Below are 16,438 nucleotides of genomic sequence, written 5' to 3' on the forward strand. Positions count from 1 at the left end.
ATCACGGCTCAAAAATCTGTCAAATCACGATCACGTTTTGACCTCTGATCACGCAATCACGAAGAAAAAATTCCAAATCACGTAATCACACTAGAAAAAGTACCATCCACAACATCACCGCTTGGGGCCTCTTTTAGGACAAAGAGATTCCATTCAGTTCTTATCTCTGTCCCTTCAAGCCAATTATGTAATTTAAGTGATTATGTAAAAATCACTAAATTTTGACAGGTGGAATTTTCTGATAATTGGGGATATTTTTTGAGACAGTTGGGTAGGTTGCTAATGCGAGAATACCTGTTAACATTATTATCAATTGATTTCTTTGTATTTTTACATAAGTGTGCCCGTTTTGTATCAGACACGTATTTCATACCAGGGCAGTGTCTTCCTATTGTTATATTATGCTGATATAAGCAAAAGATGTTTTTATTTTCCTCTTTCTGACCAATCTTGCTCCCCATCTGTGTCAATCCAATGTGAAAAAGCCAGTTGATACTTTTAAACAATGATGTTTTATGAATTGAGCAAACATTAAAGACATTTGACTGGATGCAAAAAATAATCGAACTTGGGAAATTTTCTTTAAATGAGATAATTTTAGATTTTTAAATTTGAAAAATTGCAAAAATTCTGAATAAATTACGAAAAATTCTGAAAAAAAATTCTGAAAATTTTGAAAATTACTAATTTTAGTACCAATTTACTAAAAAAATTCTCAGTCAAATTTTAGTCTGAATAACTTTTTGGTATTTTAGTACCCCATGGTACTAAAAGGAGTTTTAATTTATTTGGGTATACCACCACGTCACTAAACATCATGATATCCTAAATTTTAGCTTCGACCTCCCCCCTGTTTGGAAAGATAAGATTCATTGTGTAGCACTGGACAGGGTTGTACAATCGCATCATCGTAAAAAAATTCATTCTTTTCAGTAATTCTAACAGATCTGCTTTTCCGGGATGCTAAGCCGGATAATATCCTATAAGAATTTTAGCAGCCAGACATATCATTGAAACCATTATTAAAATGACCCTTTTATTTCCCATGCTTTTGCACTTTCAAAAGGGAAAATTTCCAAATTTCCAAATTTACATAGGTTATTGTGTATTTTTAATGCATCAATTTGAGTGATCTGAAACAAAAACGGCTAACCTTTCAGAGCTTAAAACGCCTAAAATCTCTGTTCCACGTTTATGCATTCCCAGCTGGCACACAACGTTGTTTCAACGTTTATGTAACGCTATATGGACGTTGTGAACGTTAGAAACGTTGAAACAACGTTGTGTGCCTGCTGGATTAGTTTCATATCATTAAAATAACCCTGTATGCCTACTGTCACTTGTTGCCCTGGAGGAGTTAGTTTTGACACGATTTTAGGCGCAGTAGTGTGCCGGCTTGCAAATACTGGGAGCAAACTAGAGAGGCTATTATCCAGATTTTCGATTTTGGTATTTCCTTTGGAAAGTAGCTGGATGCAATTAATGAAATTTTTGAATAAATTTCTTTTGTTTTGCCAGAACATATTACTTTGGCTACTTTTGGGGTGAACAAACGAAAAGAATCCCCGAATTGGTAATCAGAGTTGCCGCTTGCTTATTTTTCTAGAGATTTTACAGTTGAAGGCAGGTGCACGGTAGGCCTCTAAAGCGATCGTTACAATATTTCATTTACAGTAGCGTGTTTGTTACAGATCTTCTTGAAATAGAGTTTTGTCCGAGGACTTCCTCTAACCTCCATACATCCTTTTTTAACTTTGTTTTCTCTATTGCCTTTCTATGCCATTCTTTGATAGTTTCGCGTTCTTTCTTGGAGAAATTGTCGGTTGTTCGAAATTCGTCTTTCTCTAATTTGTGGACTGGTGCCAGAATCCGACGTTTCTCTTCTTCGTTCCTTAGCACGCCTTTCAAGGGTCGCCATCATTTTGTTTTGAACATCTCGTCCTTCCGAGCTCCTATTCTTTCTGACGATGTTGATGTTTACCTTTAATCCCATTTGGTTTCTCACAACTTCTTCAACATAATTCTTATCATCTTATTGATCTTCTAGCTCTTATTCTTTTTCTTCTTTAATGAATGAGTAGAGGTAGAGCATCCGGCTACGGTTCGGAAGGTTGTGGGTTCAACTCTCAGCCGGGTCATACCAAAGATTCTCAAAATGGTACTCGATGCCTATTTGCTTGATGCTCAGCAATTAAGAGAAGGATCAAGGGTAAGTGGAGAAATCCAGGGAGAAAGAGTGACGCCCTCCACTACCTTCGGGTGGGTAGCTATCGAAAGAGGAGCCTTCGGGTCGCCTCCGACTGCGGTCGCAGACTAGCGTATGTCTGTTGTTGTTTTGATTCTGTATCGCGGTCTTTTTTCTTTAGCTCACCTTTAGCGATACTAGTGTATGTCTGTTGTTGTTTTGATCCATTAACGACATCGTCTTTGTTTACAAGCTTATCCATATTCTTCTCCGGTCTATCCAGTCTAGCGAAAACACATTGCTCATCTTAATATTTCTCTTCACCTTCAGTATTTGTTGAATTTCTTTGTTTACTTTTCTTGATCTTCTCTAATAATATTGGCGTGACAGTGATGCATTTCGCACATTCGAATCTCCTTACTTTGTACTGAAGGCAAATCTGTATTTGGTGATGGAAGCTCCGAACAGGCATAATGAACAAATCTTAGGCACTTCGTTCCTACACTGCAAGACATCGTTATCTCGTATTATTTCAGTGTTGAAGCATTTATTTGGGGTGCAGGATCCATATCTTGTTGAAATTTCGGTGTTAAGAATTTCCATTTTGTTGCATTGACACCCTCCAACAACAAGATCGGCTGACGGAGGTGGTTTATTGCTTCTTATGCCTTCCCTACCATCACGCTATTGTACAGAGATGTCCTTAATCTTCAGGAATTTTCATACTATTCAGTACTGGACTTACACCTAAAAACAGAGTAAAGTAACTTAGTATATCGCTAAAATATTTGAGGAAAACGGAAGTTTTACAACTGCTTGTTAATTAACAAATTAAAGCTAATCCTTCCTGTTATTCCATTGAAACACTGTTTTAATGTAAAGCAAAATCTTCCCAAATTAAACTGCTAAGCCTTGCTTATTAATGTTTTCTTGATTAAATCTACAGGAGCCAGCACCTGATTACAAGAGCCATTTGAAGCACTAGCTTTTGTTTTGCAAACAAATGTTTTTGTACTGGTTAAAGATTATCGAAAATGTATAAAAACTCCAGACAGCTGTCAGTTCAGCATCACTTGATCGATTCTGATTAACTGACCATAAAAGAAACAAAAAAATGATGATTTTTTTAACCTCTCTTGCTCTCATGGCCGGTAAGTGGGATTTTGATATTTTTATTTTGATCATTTTCAAAAGACTTTTAACAATTTTATGCAAATCTTTTGATATAATTTCTATAATTCCTAATATTTTCTGTCACAGTTGCCACTGCCCTCGAGGTTGGAACCCAAACTGGTACAACACCACCAGCTGTCCCATGTCCAGATTCTCTCTGCAAAGGAAAAGCCGACGGAAACTTCCAATACATCTACTATGGACGACTCAACAAAAACTACTTCCTCCAATGCTCAAACGGATTAGCTTACTGTCAAGCCTGCTGGCCATTGTCCTTGGAATTCAGTGAAAAATGCAACCAGTGTTTGTACAGCAAACACGACGACTGTGTCACCACCGAAAAATTGCACCCAGCCACCACCTTTGCTTGTCCAGACAAATGCCCAGCTCGTGGACCACACTTCAGTGGAAACATTGAAGATCCACACAACCCATACCAATACATCACTTGCTTTCACGGAAAAACAGTTGGATGCATCGCTTGCCCAAAGGGATTGGAATTCAACGAGAAATGGAACGCCTGTTTGTTCAAAGGAAAATACAAGAGGCCCCCAAGCGGTTTGCATAATGATGTGGTATATTTGTAACGTGATTACGTGATTTGGAAATTTCTTTTTCGTGATTGTGTGATAGTGATTCGAAAGATTTTTGAGCCGCGATGCGTGATTTGGACTTGATCGTGATTGAAGACAAAAAATTGCATGATTTCGTGAACAGGCTTACCATTGGGGAGCCTCATACAAGACTGAGCCAGAACACTAAAAAGTTCTCTCACAAAAAAATGCAAGTTAACATGTTATAAAATAAAATATTTATAATTGTAATATATTTCTGTAATCTTTAATCTTTTTAAAAACATGTTTTCAAAATATTGTTGGGGAAAATATTCGGCATAGTGCCGAGTGGAAAAATCATTTTCCTGTTTTTACTATATCATGATTATTTGTCACCGGAAGCTAAAGATACCAAGCGTTTTTAGCAAAAAATTCAAACCAAAGTAAACAAATTCAAACTAGGGTCTATTGTTACCATACACTCCCTTCTCACAGACCCGATAGGACTTTCTCGGAACAGTGGGGATAAAAATAAATGACTGAAAATCGATAATAATATTTTGCAGTGAGGATTGGTTTATTTGCAAATGAAAAGTTGATTTCATACTCTAGCAATATTTTCTTTTTTCTTTTTTATTGTACCAGGAGTTAATTACAAACTAAAAATAGTTCAAATGTGACGTTATAATGCTCAAATTTTCACGAGATGATTAGTGAAAACAACCACTGACCTAATCTCACTATTCCAGCCAAGCAAAATCTTAGGTCAGCGAAAACACCTTGTTGTTGATAAATTATGAGGACATGCAGCGTGTCTTATTCTCTTTCAGAGAAATTTTCATATCCAACAAATTCAAGTATGTCCAATAAAAATTTATTCTAAAATGAATCTGGCAATTTTTTACTGTGAGCGCTCACCACATTTTAACTTTCACTGAAATTTAGCACGCAAAGACAAACTATAAGGATTTTATCGCACATGTTTTGTACACATTACAATTACCTTATCGGCCCTTTTTACACCGGCCCTTATTGGCGTTATTTTTAGGCTCTTAGCTCTTAGGCTCTTGGCGTAATAAGGGCCGATGTTAAAAGGCCGGTGCTAAAAGGGCCAAAACTTAGCAAATTTTACTTGAAAGTGGCGTTAATTTTTTATCATTCATTTACAGTTTACTACTGAAAAATGATATTTTAATGTAAATTGAAGCATAAATAGCCATTCTAACAAATTTTGGCGTTATTTTGTTCTCACTGAACGCGCACTGAATAGAATCTTAATTTACTATATACGCTCTGATACTCACGGTAGTATTTTCTAACTCGTAAAGCACGATTGTGGAACTAAATCCAAAACCTGATCAAATCGCCTTTCCAAAGGTAAATTTAATATAAAATCATATAAAATCATAAAATATGTTAAATACGCAATCACTAATTACAGAAAGAAAGAAAAAAAACTTAAACTTACTTTTAATTAAATAAAATATATCATAATCATAAAATGTTCCCATTTTTGTCACATTCGGCGATAAATATTGTCATATCAGTTCAATGTCCAAAATCAATGTGACATGTTTTTGTACACGTTTTTTTATATAAAAACAAAAAGCATAAGACTTCAAAAAATTTGGATGTTCTTGTAAAAAAACGTGTGATAAACGATAAAATTTTAACCAAGACCACCCCAAGAATCAAACGTTTTGACTGATCATTTTTGTAGCTACCATATTTTTCTCCTTCATATCAGCTCTGGGCAAGGTCCAAATCTCAATCTTGTTTACGTAACATCAAAATTGTAGTGATTCAAAATCATCAATAAACCATTTCGTTTCTTCTTAACACGCAATACAAAAACATTGACAATACCATACCAATGATCTAAAAAATATAGTAAGTTGTTAATGACAAAAGATAACAACAGCATTGAACAGTTTTTGACTACGTTTTCCAAATTCTCCTCCTGGGATTGGTTCAGAACTTGATCACATGATCAAAAAGTAAGCAAAACAAACTAATTTAGCAGCAAAAGTTATTCGTGTCATAAACAATAGAAAGAAATCAAACGGTTCAAGACCGGGGTTTTCAATACACACCCCTGTCTCACAATCCCGGTGAATCTTTTAAAATCCCAACGGGGATAGAAATTCTTTTGTTCCAATGTTAAAAAATCCAGTGGAATTTCGAGTGGGGATGAAATCAAAGTCAATTTCCAAGTGGGGCTGAAATTCCAGGGTATTTTCCCACCCGGGACGAAGTTTTAGCCAAATTTTCCAGTGGGGCTGGGGTCTCAGCGGGTGTCTATATGGAGTTACGGACTGTGGTTATTTTGACCAGGTAGTACCATTAGCGTCTCTTCTCCTTTGGGTAAGGGAGGCTCTGAGGAGTTATCATGTAAGCACCTGCATCTCGAATATATCTAATATTTTGTAAGAGGTCGACTACACTCTGGTCAAACTAATGCTTGACCAAAAAGAACCAAATCATGCGAACAGACACTTGCTCACATTTAAGAATTTCTATGAAATCTCACGATGCTTAAAGATCTTTTTTTACCTGTATAAAAGCAAAGATAAACCCAAAGAGCACAGACAACCACATGTTTTCTTTGATGAAGTCCTTGATCTTGTCATAACAACCCTAAAATTGAATAGTAGAAATGATTTGAAGCTTTCCAAAATTGCTGGACAAAAATAGATTGGACAAGTGGTCTTTGGGTCATATAAATTACCATATATATTGTCAACAGTCACCCAATCTCTTTTTGATTTATTTTTCAATTAGCCCCTGGCATTGTCTAAATAGAAATCAGCTCTCTGAGAAGATTATTTGAGAAGACGAAATGGACTGAAACACTAATGGTGCTTCATTTGACTGTCTAACAAGTGAGTCAGTTCGTCTCAGCACTTTCACCTAAGATTGTCAGGAGGAGTAAACTGCATTGTGTTTGGTCTTTAAAAACGAACATACGTACGACCCAAAATTAGTGCAAAATGTGAGTGGAAATCGACCCTTGCGGTGCATTTTCTTGAATATTTTTGACCACTTTCAGTGCAATTTTTCTCATCTTTGCCGAATTCGACCCTTACAGTGCACTTTGGAAAGCTTGGAAAATATACCCTTATTTATCCAAGAACACGGTACAATGTGTCCTAAAAAAGCGGACAATTTTTTTCATAAATAAAATCCTCAAAACCTACTATCTAAAGTTGGTTTAGGATTATTGAAGTAATATTAAAATAAATTTCCAAGACGATTGAAAAGGTTTTTGAGATTGAAATATTGAATATACAGGTCATAAAATTTCGCATAAATCATGAGGGTTTTACTTGATATAAAAATTAGCCCACTCTTTTTTCACACATAATAAAATTCTTTCACTTACATCCTGATAATATTCTTTCAACAACTTTTCATCATCGGCTTGAATGCTACCCCAGGGTCTTGAAACGCAGTTTGAATTGTAATTGGAATGGGCGCTGTCTTGAATACAACAACTCTGGTCAATCATTGGCTCGTCTGAAAATGAAGAAGACGTTTTATAATGAGCTTTTTCGGTGGTGTCGTCTTAATCTTTTTGGGAGTGTATGATGATGTGATGGTATTAGATTATTCCTTTCCATTTAAAAGTCAAAATTGACCTTGAAATTTTCAAAATGAGGTCAATCGAATGATACCATTCATTTAAAATTAGTTGATACCTTATATCTTTCTGTTGTTTGTATTTTAGAATGTCTTAGAATGATGAAGGGGGGGGCTTTCAAGTTAAATATTTGGCAACTCTTGTAAATTTCAAAAACGTAATCTCTGGTCTAAATTCGTCAATCAAGTTCAAAATTTGGTGTTTGATAGGTTCATAATTTCCTCTGTCAGGGTTCAAATTCTATTAAATATTTGTTTCTGACGGAGCCAATTCCAGCAGCACGGTTTTCTGTCGGACCATTAAGCTAAGTGCCCCGGAAACTTTTACTAAGTCACTTACTCGTACTCGCAGTAGTTTTTCCCCAATCAGAGCTGTTATATAGACCACAACATTTGAAATGTGATTGGATTTTGTTGACAGCAAGTTCAACAGCGGTTTCAGTGTAATAACGCTCAGGAATTCGTTGCTCAAGTTGATCTTTAAGTTCCTCGTTGATCTATGAAAGAAAAAGAGTTTTTTAAACACCCCTGTGACTTCCATAGAGATATTTATCCCCACTGTGGGAAAAGATTTCAACGGGGCTGTGAGACCGGGGTGTCCGTATGGTGCCAGAAGCACTTAATGGGTTACAGTAATTTAATTTGTAAAATTTTCCACATTTTATCACTGACCCCACAATCTATTCGAGAGTCGGCAAGATGAAGAAGATGGTAGAATGAAGCCAAACAGAGGTTATTACTCATGCTTTACATTTTTGATTTTACATTGAAGGGGAAATTTCACAGGAAAAAACTATACGCGATTTTAATCCTGGCTTATAATTATGCAATGGAGAGAATGACAATAGAGAGCAACATCGGAAACGTCGGAAACATGCGAAGGAATACAACGCTCGTTAAAAGACAATAAAATTACAATTACAAATCTCTTCCTCTGATAAGTTCGATGTGGTCTAAAAACGCCTATGTTAGAGCCTAAAGTCGACCCTTTTCTGACCACTCTTAATTTGTTTTTAAATATTCATTTTTACACATGTTGAGAAACTTCAACAAAAAAACAGTTTACAAGGAAAGTCAAAATAACGTCCATGAAACATCCATAAGGCCAATATGATTTCATTATAGAGAATAATGATTTCGTATGCTACCTTTTTAGAAGGTTTAAATATGTCAAAAGACTTATAAATATAATACCTTCTCACGCCATATGTAGGCAGAAATTGCAGATCCGATTTCCATCAAAAATATGACCAACAGAAAAATAAAGAACTAAAATGAAGAGAATTTTCAACATTAAAACAATCTCTCCCAAATAAATTTTTCTTCCAGTACAATAAATTTCGAACCCTTCTCTTTAGAACCAAGAAGAAGATAAGGATACTGATGTTATTAATTGATGCCAGAAAATATCCTCTGCTGTAGGTGAGTTCCCATTCTCAGGACACTATTTTGTGCTATCAGTAAGCATAAAAAACCGATAATACGAGATCATTACAAAATATTTTTGTGAATACCCGGGGGCACTCAAGGTAAATGACCTATCATACGTGCGGCCCTTAAAGGGATGGAGATACCCTTATAGGCATGGAGATGAGGTTGACACGTACCAAGAGGAGCATGATTTTATTTTCAGTGATGGCTCCACAGCATCCCACAAAAGCAACAAGTACAATAATGATTCCAGTGGCCAAGCAGATATTAGCGATGGACATGTAAGCATACTCTGAAATACCTTGCCAATCATCTCTAGCAACGTTCAACCAAACTCCAAATCCAATCAAACAACAACCAGAAAGCTGGTATGAAAGTAAAATAACATTTGAGAGTTATGGGAAAGTTGCGACCTGAATAACGGGAGTTTTAAATCCATATGTCGATGTACTTTTCCAATTTTGAGAAACATACTGTGAATATCGCAACTTTTGAACCCCCCCCCTAAATCCACAACTCTGAAAGTGCCCTAAGTGACTAAATTTTGGCTTGGTGACTAAAATTAGGGCCGACTAAAATTTGGGCCGACTAACAATTTAGAAATGGCCAAAACTTAGTTATTAGTCGGCCCTTAGTGACTAAATTTTGACGAGGTGACTAAAATTAGGGCCGACTAATAATTAAGGCCGACTAAGTTTTGGCCGATAAGGCAGTTATTAATACACCTTTTCGATCGTAGCCGTCAATTGCCCATGGGCATTTTTTGTCCGTTTTACCACCCTGAAACCGTCCCAGTCTTTTTTTCACACCTATAGACAATAGAAAAAGGTGTAAAAAAAGGATTTGGTCGAGTTTAGGGGGATGATTAAATAATAAAGTGGCACGCGCCTGACCGCGCGACTACGGTCGAAAAGGTGTATACAATGATAACCGGTTAGTGAGAAATATTGCTTGAGATTAAGTAACGACCAATCTTGCGAGGTTATTCCGTCAACTGAGGACCAATCACAGATTTCTGTAAAGCTCGAAGGGCTAGATGTCGTGCTTTAAGCTCTTCCAAGCAAAAAAAGTAAATATCGCAAAATATATTGCTGCTACAGTTTTCGAAATCCGTTGAAGTTTCTTATTGGTGGAGCGCTGAAATTCTATTGTTTTCCTTGTTTTCGGCACGCTTTTCAGCCAAAGTACGATATCTAGTCTTTCCGGCTTTATAAATCTATGGGACCAATTGCATTGCGTAAAAACTTGTACAAACCATGTTGAAATCAAACACGAAACTGTAATTTGACTTAAAATCTCCTAATCTCGAGAGAAAACTTTGGAACCCTAGGGCATTTGTTGACATTCCCACGGGATTCTTACTTTCCTATTTCGAATATCTCTTTCAATATTTTATCCGTGGATTAAAAGTTATACTGGATTTACTTTCTTAAATATTTCTGGAACAAAAGACCTTTTTACTAGTTGTAAATTTATAGCTTGAGATCAGATCGTCATTTTGATCTGTATACCACGCTGAAGCTCTAAAGAATATGTGAAAATACAACGATCTATGGGCCCCCAGCGGTTTGTGTGAATGCATGAATGGGCTTTTTCACTTGCGTGAATACGTGAAAATTAAACATAAATTGCGTGAAGGCCTGAATTGGAAAAGTTTGTGTGAACAAAAATTGCGTGAATTTGGGAAAGAAATTTGCGTGATTGCGTGAATTGAAGGTCCGCTGGGGGGGGGGGGGGCTGGTCTGTGAGAAGGGGGTGTTTTTGTGATTGTGTTTAAAAGTAGGGCGTGTTCAATTTTCGACAAAAAGTTCTTATTATAGATTGACTATTTTCCTCTTCTTCCTATTTTCATCTCGCCCTCAGAGGTTTACCGTGCGCGTAAGAATTTTAAGGTGGAAAATAATATATATTGATGAAACAGTTTTGGTTTCGATTGAAGAGGGACGATTGACGAAACGATAATGAATTTCTTCCGGACAAGCTCAATAAACAATTTACACGTTTTTTTATGAGAACATCCAAATTTTTTGAAGCTTTTTAGTGTTCTTAACTTTTTGAGTTCTAAGCCTAAAAATGTTCTTAACTTGCTTTTAAAATTTTGGCCATCGAAGTCTATGTTCTTATATAGTTTGTTCTTATAAAAAACACGTATATCAACATTCTTCCCGACAAGCTCAGTAAACGTAAGCGTAAGCTATAGTTTTGATACTCCTACAGATAAAAAACATCTAATACACCCCTTCTCACAGACCCACTGGGACCCCTTCTCACTGAAAAAATTGGCTAAAATATCGTCCACAGTGGAAAATTATTGTTCTGTTTTTGTCCCCACTGAAAATAATCAAATAAAAAAATCCTCACTGTAAAATATTTACTACTTTTCCCATCCCCACTGAATTTTTTACCTTGAAAACAAAAGAATTGAAATCCCCAGTCATGAAAAAAATATTGGAATATCAATCCCTATCGTGTTTCAGTCCGCTATCCCACTGGCTGTTCTAATTGATTTAAAATCTTACAAAAAACACATATCTGTAAATTATGGGTGTTATCCGAAACTCCTAAAAGCGGAAAGAAGGAAAAAACTAATTTCAGCCTGGCGAAATGAATGAGGGTGATACTATGTGTCAAACTTCAAACTTTAAAGACCCATTAGACGTTGCCCACGTTTTCACCAAGATCTTTTACGTTATGCTATTTAACATTTTAACGCAATTGATAAGTTTTTATTCAGAAAATAGGGGGAGAAAGGTGTTGACCTGTTAGCGAACCTTGATGAATGCTTTTTTACACGTTTTTTTTAACCCTTTAAGTGCCGATGTCGTATATATACGACATGGGCTATATAGGAGGGCGAAGCCCTCCTGTAATGCCCAGTTTGAGTTAGAAATCGTTATTTTTGGTCGAACTCGTAGGAATTAGATTGTCCTTTATGGTCAAGCAAAAAAAAATTCAAAAGTGAGTCTTTCCAGCGAAATTTTAAGCAAAAAAGTCAAAAAAATGCAAAAAATTGACAAAAATTCACTTTTTTGAGATTCTGACCGTTTTTTGACTATTTTTGGTCAACGAGTGATCCAAGAACCTCCAAATTTGGCCCTGTTTTACTTTATTCTGTCTTCTAGTGAATTGATTTGAAATTTTACCACTGGGCACCTTTTCATCAGTTCAGTCAGGTCCGCGCAGCGGGCCTGACTGCTTTAATTCCCTAACCTCCCCCCCCCCCCTTGGCCGCCGCCCACCACGCCCTTCCTAAATCGGGCGGCGCCGAAGGCGCCCAAAAGTAAGAAGAGACTCTAAGCTATCCAACGAGCTATATACGAGGTTCTAATTCCTTCTAGATCAGGAGATATAAGCCCTTAAAGTTTGAACTAGCGATTTTTTAAAAAAAACTTAGAAAAAAGGACCCTGGCACTCAAAGGGTTAAAGAAAAATTGCAAAAATTATTTTTTTTTTAGATTTCTCAATTTTTGGCCTAAACTCACTCAAAAACGCTGAAAAACACCAAAAAATCACATTTTCAAAATTTTTTTTTCACTTTGTTTAATAAGATGTTGTTTTTTCCGATATCTTTAACCTTTTAGGGGAAAATCCTAAAGTATTCTTACGAGGTCATACCGTTAGTTAGGAACTAAACTGAGGCTAAATGTAACATGAATTTTTGAAAGATTTTAGCATTGCTAGGGGATGATTTACGGGGATATTGCCCTGAAAATGGCGTTCTTTAGGTTCAGTTTCCAATTCCATGATTCTTAGCATATTCTTAATTTTTTAGCAATATTGAGTGAATATTGAGTCTTATAAAGAAAACAGTGTATACTTACAAAGAAAAGAAGATTAAATACAAAGACAAGCCATTTGACACATCTAACTGTCCTTGAATTTGCCATTTTGTTTCTCGTATCAGTTTTCTAAATATCAAAATTTAAAAATCTAGAAAATAAAATACACGTTTTTTCTATAAGAAACCTTAATTTGGCTCCGAACCTGAAGTTCCATATTTTTTCAGAGAGTTTCAGTCTCAAAGTTTATTTAATCAGCTGCTAAATTAGGATTTGATAAAGTATGTAGCTCCTGTATAAGTATATTTTTTCTTTTTGACACATTTAAAACATTAAATGTCATTTCAGCGATATTTTATCATATTTTTGTCCAGGTTATTGAAAATGTGGGCAACCTTAAGTTTAACTCTTAATGTTCCTAAAAGGTTTTCTTCTTACATAAGTTCCCGTCTCATATCAGACACATATTTCATATCAGGGCAATGTCTGCGTACACTTTTTTTTTATATAAGAACAATTTAAGAACAATGCTGAGCCTGAAATTACTCAATTTCAAGCAACTTAGAGGTTAAAGTAATAAAAATTGGGTAAAATGCCTAAAATACCTCAATTACACCCTATAATAAGAACAAGATAAGAACAATTTAAGGCTCAAAGTGCCAAAAAAATAAGAACATCCGAGCCTCAGCAAAAATTTACTTGTTCTTATTAAAAAAAAAAGTGTATTGTTGTTATATTATGTTGATATATAAGTAAAATCCAATCTGAAAAAGCTTGTGAATCAAAATTGATGAGTAAGCAAACAATATCACTCTTATTTTCTAAAAACAAAACCTTTAACTTGATTTCTTATTCTCAGCCTGAACAGTTCCTTAACAATTCCGTATTTTTCGAACCATTTTCAGCCTCAAGCTCCTTATAAACGTGGTCCTAAAACGGTTGAAATCTTTGTCTGTATATTTTATTCATAAAAAACAAAGACAGTAAAATGAAGAAAAGCAGTGCCATATGCTCAAGGCAAATCTTCAAAAGTGTATCAAGAAGATCTTCTGGCTTTTGTCGAAAATGCATCTTCAAACCCACAGTATTGCCAGTTTTTTAAAATGAAGAAAAGCAGTGCCATATGCTCAAGGCAAATCTTCAAAAGTGCGTATGAAGAAGATCTTCTGGCTTTTGTCGAAAATGCGTCTTCAAACCTACAATATGGCCAGTTTTGAAAAAATACAATGATATTTTTTGATTTCCCTCTCCTTTGCTCGCATGACTCATTGTATTACGCATGCGCATGCATTCAAGTAAAAAGAAATAAAAATAATTTATTTTAAGAAAAAATGTTCATGTCAGCATTTTCTTTAATAATTCAATATTTTTGAATATGGTATGATGTGATTTGTTGGTAATCCTTTTGGATATTTTATGCATATTTACATGAACTCACGATTCAGATTTATATTCATTCATGAATAATATTCATACGAAATTCAATATTTTTAATAATTTATTGACTTTTATACACTTTTCCTGTAAAAAATACAATCATCTTTATTTTCTGTTGTGTATGAAAAATTGAAAATCTGAACAACACACTAATCAGAACCAATAAATTTTAACACCCCCTTCTCACAGACCCGGTAGGATTTTTTTCAGCCAGTGGGGGTAAAAATAACGGACTGAAATTCGATGGGGATTGATATTCCAATAATTTCTATGGCTGTGGATTCAAATTCTTTTGTTTTCAAGTCAGAAAGTTCAGTAGGGATGGGAAAAATAGCATAATATTCTACAGTGAGAATTGTCTTATTTGATTATTTTCAGTGGGGACAAAAATTGGGGATAATTTTCCACCGTGAACGATATTTTAGCCAATTTTTTCAGTGGCAAGGGCTCCCAGTGGGTCTGTGAGAAGGGGGTTATTTTACAATTTCCAATATATTCTAGTTTTTTCCGGGGTAGACTCCGATTAATGGTTAATTTTTCTTTATGGGCTCTGGGTCTAATTTTCTAGCACTTATTTGATTTCTTTGGGGAATAACATTCCGGTGTTCAGATATTTTCCGTATTTCATTTTAATCAGCACTTCAGGTACTAGGTAGTATTTCAGGTTATTCCCGGGGAGAGTATTTGGGCAAAAAGAGGTACGGAGATGTGTAGATGATCACAGTATCTTTTTTTACCTCAATGAGTCTCAAGTAGGGTCACAAAAACACCAAAATAGGAAAATCGATCCCTCTTAGGGTACCCTTGTTTCAATGCATTGTTTGTTAAAGACGTGTTGAAAAGATTAGCGGAGTTAATCTATGGTGAGAAATATAGTTAATACAACCCAGTTTCATTTCAATCTAACGCCTGAAAAGGTTTTGAATTTGAAAAAGAAAACCCCCCCGAAAATCTAGCCAGGGACTATCAGTTACAGACCTCGGGTGAAGTATTCTGTATCAGAGTATCTCACGTTTATTCGCTTCGTAGTACACGTGCGCACTCATCGTTTGCCCTCTCTCACCAACACTCCATCGTAGCGGTCGGTTTGAAAAATCTCAAATGAGAAAAGACAATGACAATGACAATGGCAACAGACCCTCTACGGCAATGAATTTTGAAATACTAGATAAAAAATGCTAGCCGTAGATACTGAGTCTGTGTACAGACAACCGGTGTAGAAGTGCCCCTTCTAAAATAAGATACCAGATCCCTTCTACCCCCTTCTAAGACGTCTTCCCCCTTTTAAGACACTCAAAGGCCTAAGGAGAGTATGAAAAAACTTTTCCTCTTCAATAATCAGAAATTCCTCTACAGAGGATTGAGTTATTTAAAAAGGAAAATTGATAAAAATGAAACATCCTACGTATTTTATGCAAGCTATACTACTATTATCCATAATACCATAGTTTCCTTCAAATCGCAAATAAAATATTGTTCTCCCACAAATTCAGAATAATCTAGACACGGTCGCAGGTTTTATACCCTCACGCTTTTCAACAAAATCAAATTTTTAAAATTCAACAAGGGGCAAAAATAAATATAAAGGGGAAAAAAAACAAGAGAACAAAAGAGAAAATAATGCCTCTCATAATGCATTATTTATGGCACTCAGAAAAAGTGTAAAAACAGGAAAAGTTATTTCAACATGGTAATGCAATATTTTATGAAAAACAATCATACGATTTAAAAGTTTAGCTCTTTCTTCATATTTATAGGGACGCTACTAAATTACCTCGAAATTTTGAAAGTAAATAAATCCTTAAAGTACTCAAAAGTAATTTTAAAACATTCATCTGGACTAAAAGAGACCCTTCCTTCCGTGCCATCACGCCAAAAAAATTCAAATCACTCAACTGCGCCGTAAAAACCCTCTCGTCGCTGTATCACGCCCGAAAATTCAAATCACGCCACCACGCCGTAAACATTCTCTCATCGCTGCCTCACACCAAAAGAATCTCTTATTACATTACTCTTTTTGAAATCATTAGATCACAAAATCACACACAAAAAAGGCCCAATCACACTATCTATCACGCAAACCATTGGGTGTCTCATAAAATCCTTACAAATTTCATACTTACTAAAACACAACCTCGTTCTCAGGGCCTGATATTCTCATTTTTTTATAATTTCGATGGTTGTTGAGAATTTGCGTACAATTTGCTACAACCTATATAAAAAGGATTTGGGGACGAGGC

The 16,438-nt window shown here is 35.5% G+C and overlaps 1 protein-coding gene across 1 annotated transcript; it reads right to left on the reverse strand.

The window, feature by feature from the left end:
- Positions 1 to 4,507: 4,507 nt before the first annotated feature.
- On the reverse strand, positions 4,508 to 12,908 carry LOC136815032 (tetraspanin-9-like). The gene is made up of 7 exons (XM_067071464.1): positions 12,804 to 12,908; positions 9,159 to 9,347; positions 8,746 to 8,820; positions 7,892 to 8,048; positions 7,295 to 7,428; positions 6,466 to 6,549; positions 4,508 to 5,790 (listed from the first exon to the last, which is right to left on the reverse strand). The coding sequence occupies exons 1-7, from the start codon at positions 12,867 to 12,869 to the stop codon at positions 5,725 to 5,727; spliced, it is 771 nt and encodes a 256-aa protein (XP_066927565.1). The 5' UTR covers positions 12,870 to 12,908; the 3' UTR covers positions 4,508 to 5,724.
- Positions 12,909 to 16,438: the final 3,530 nt, after the last annotated feature.

This window comes from Clytia hemisphaerica, unplaced genomic scaffold, assembly GCF_902728285.1.
Source record: "Clytia hemisphaerica strain Z4C2 unplaced genomic scaffold, Clytia hemisphaerica genome assembly, whole genome shotgun sequence".
In the NCBI taxonomy this organism is placed as follows: domain Eukaryota; kingdom Metazoa; phylum Cnidaria; class Hydrozoa; order Leptothecata; family Clytiidae; genus Clytia; species Clytia hemisphaerica.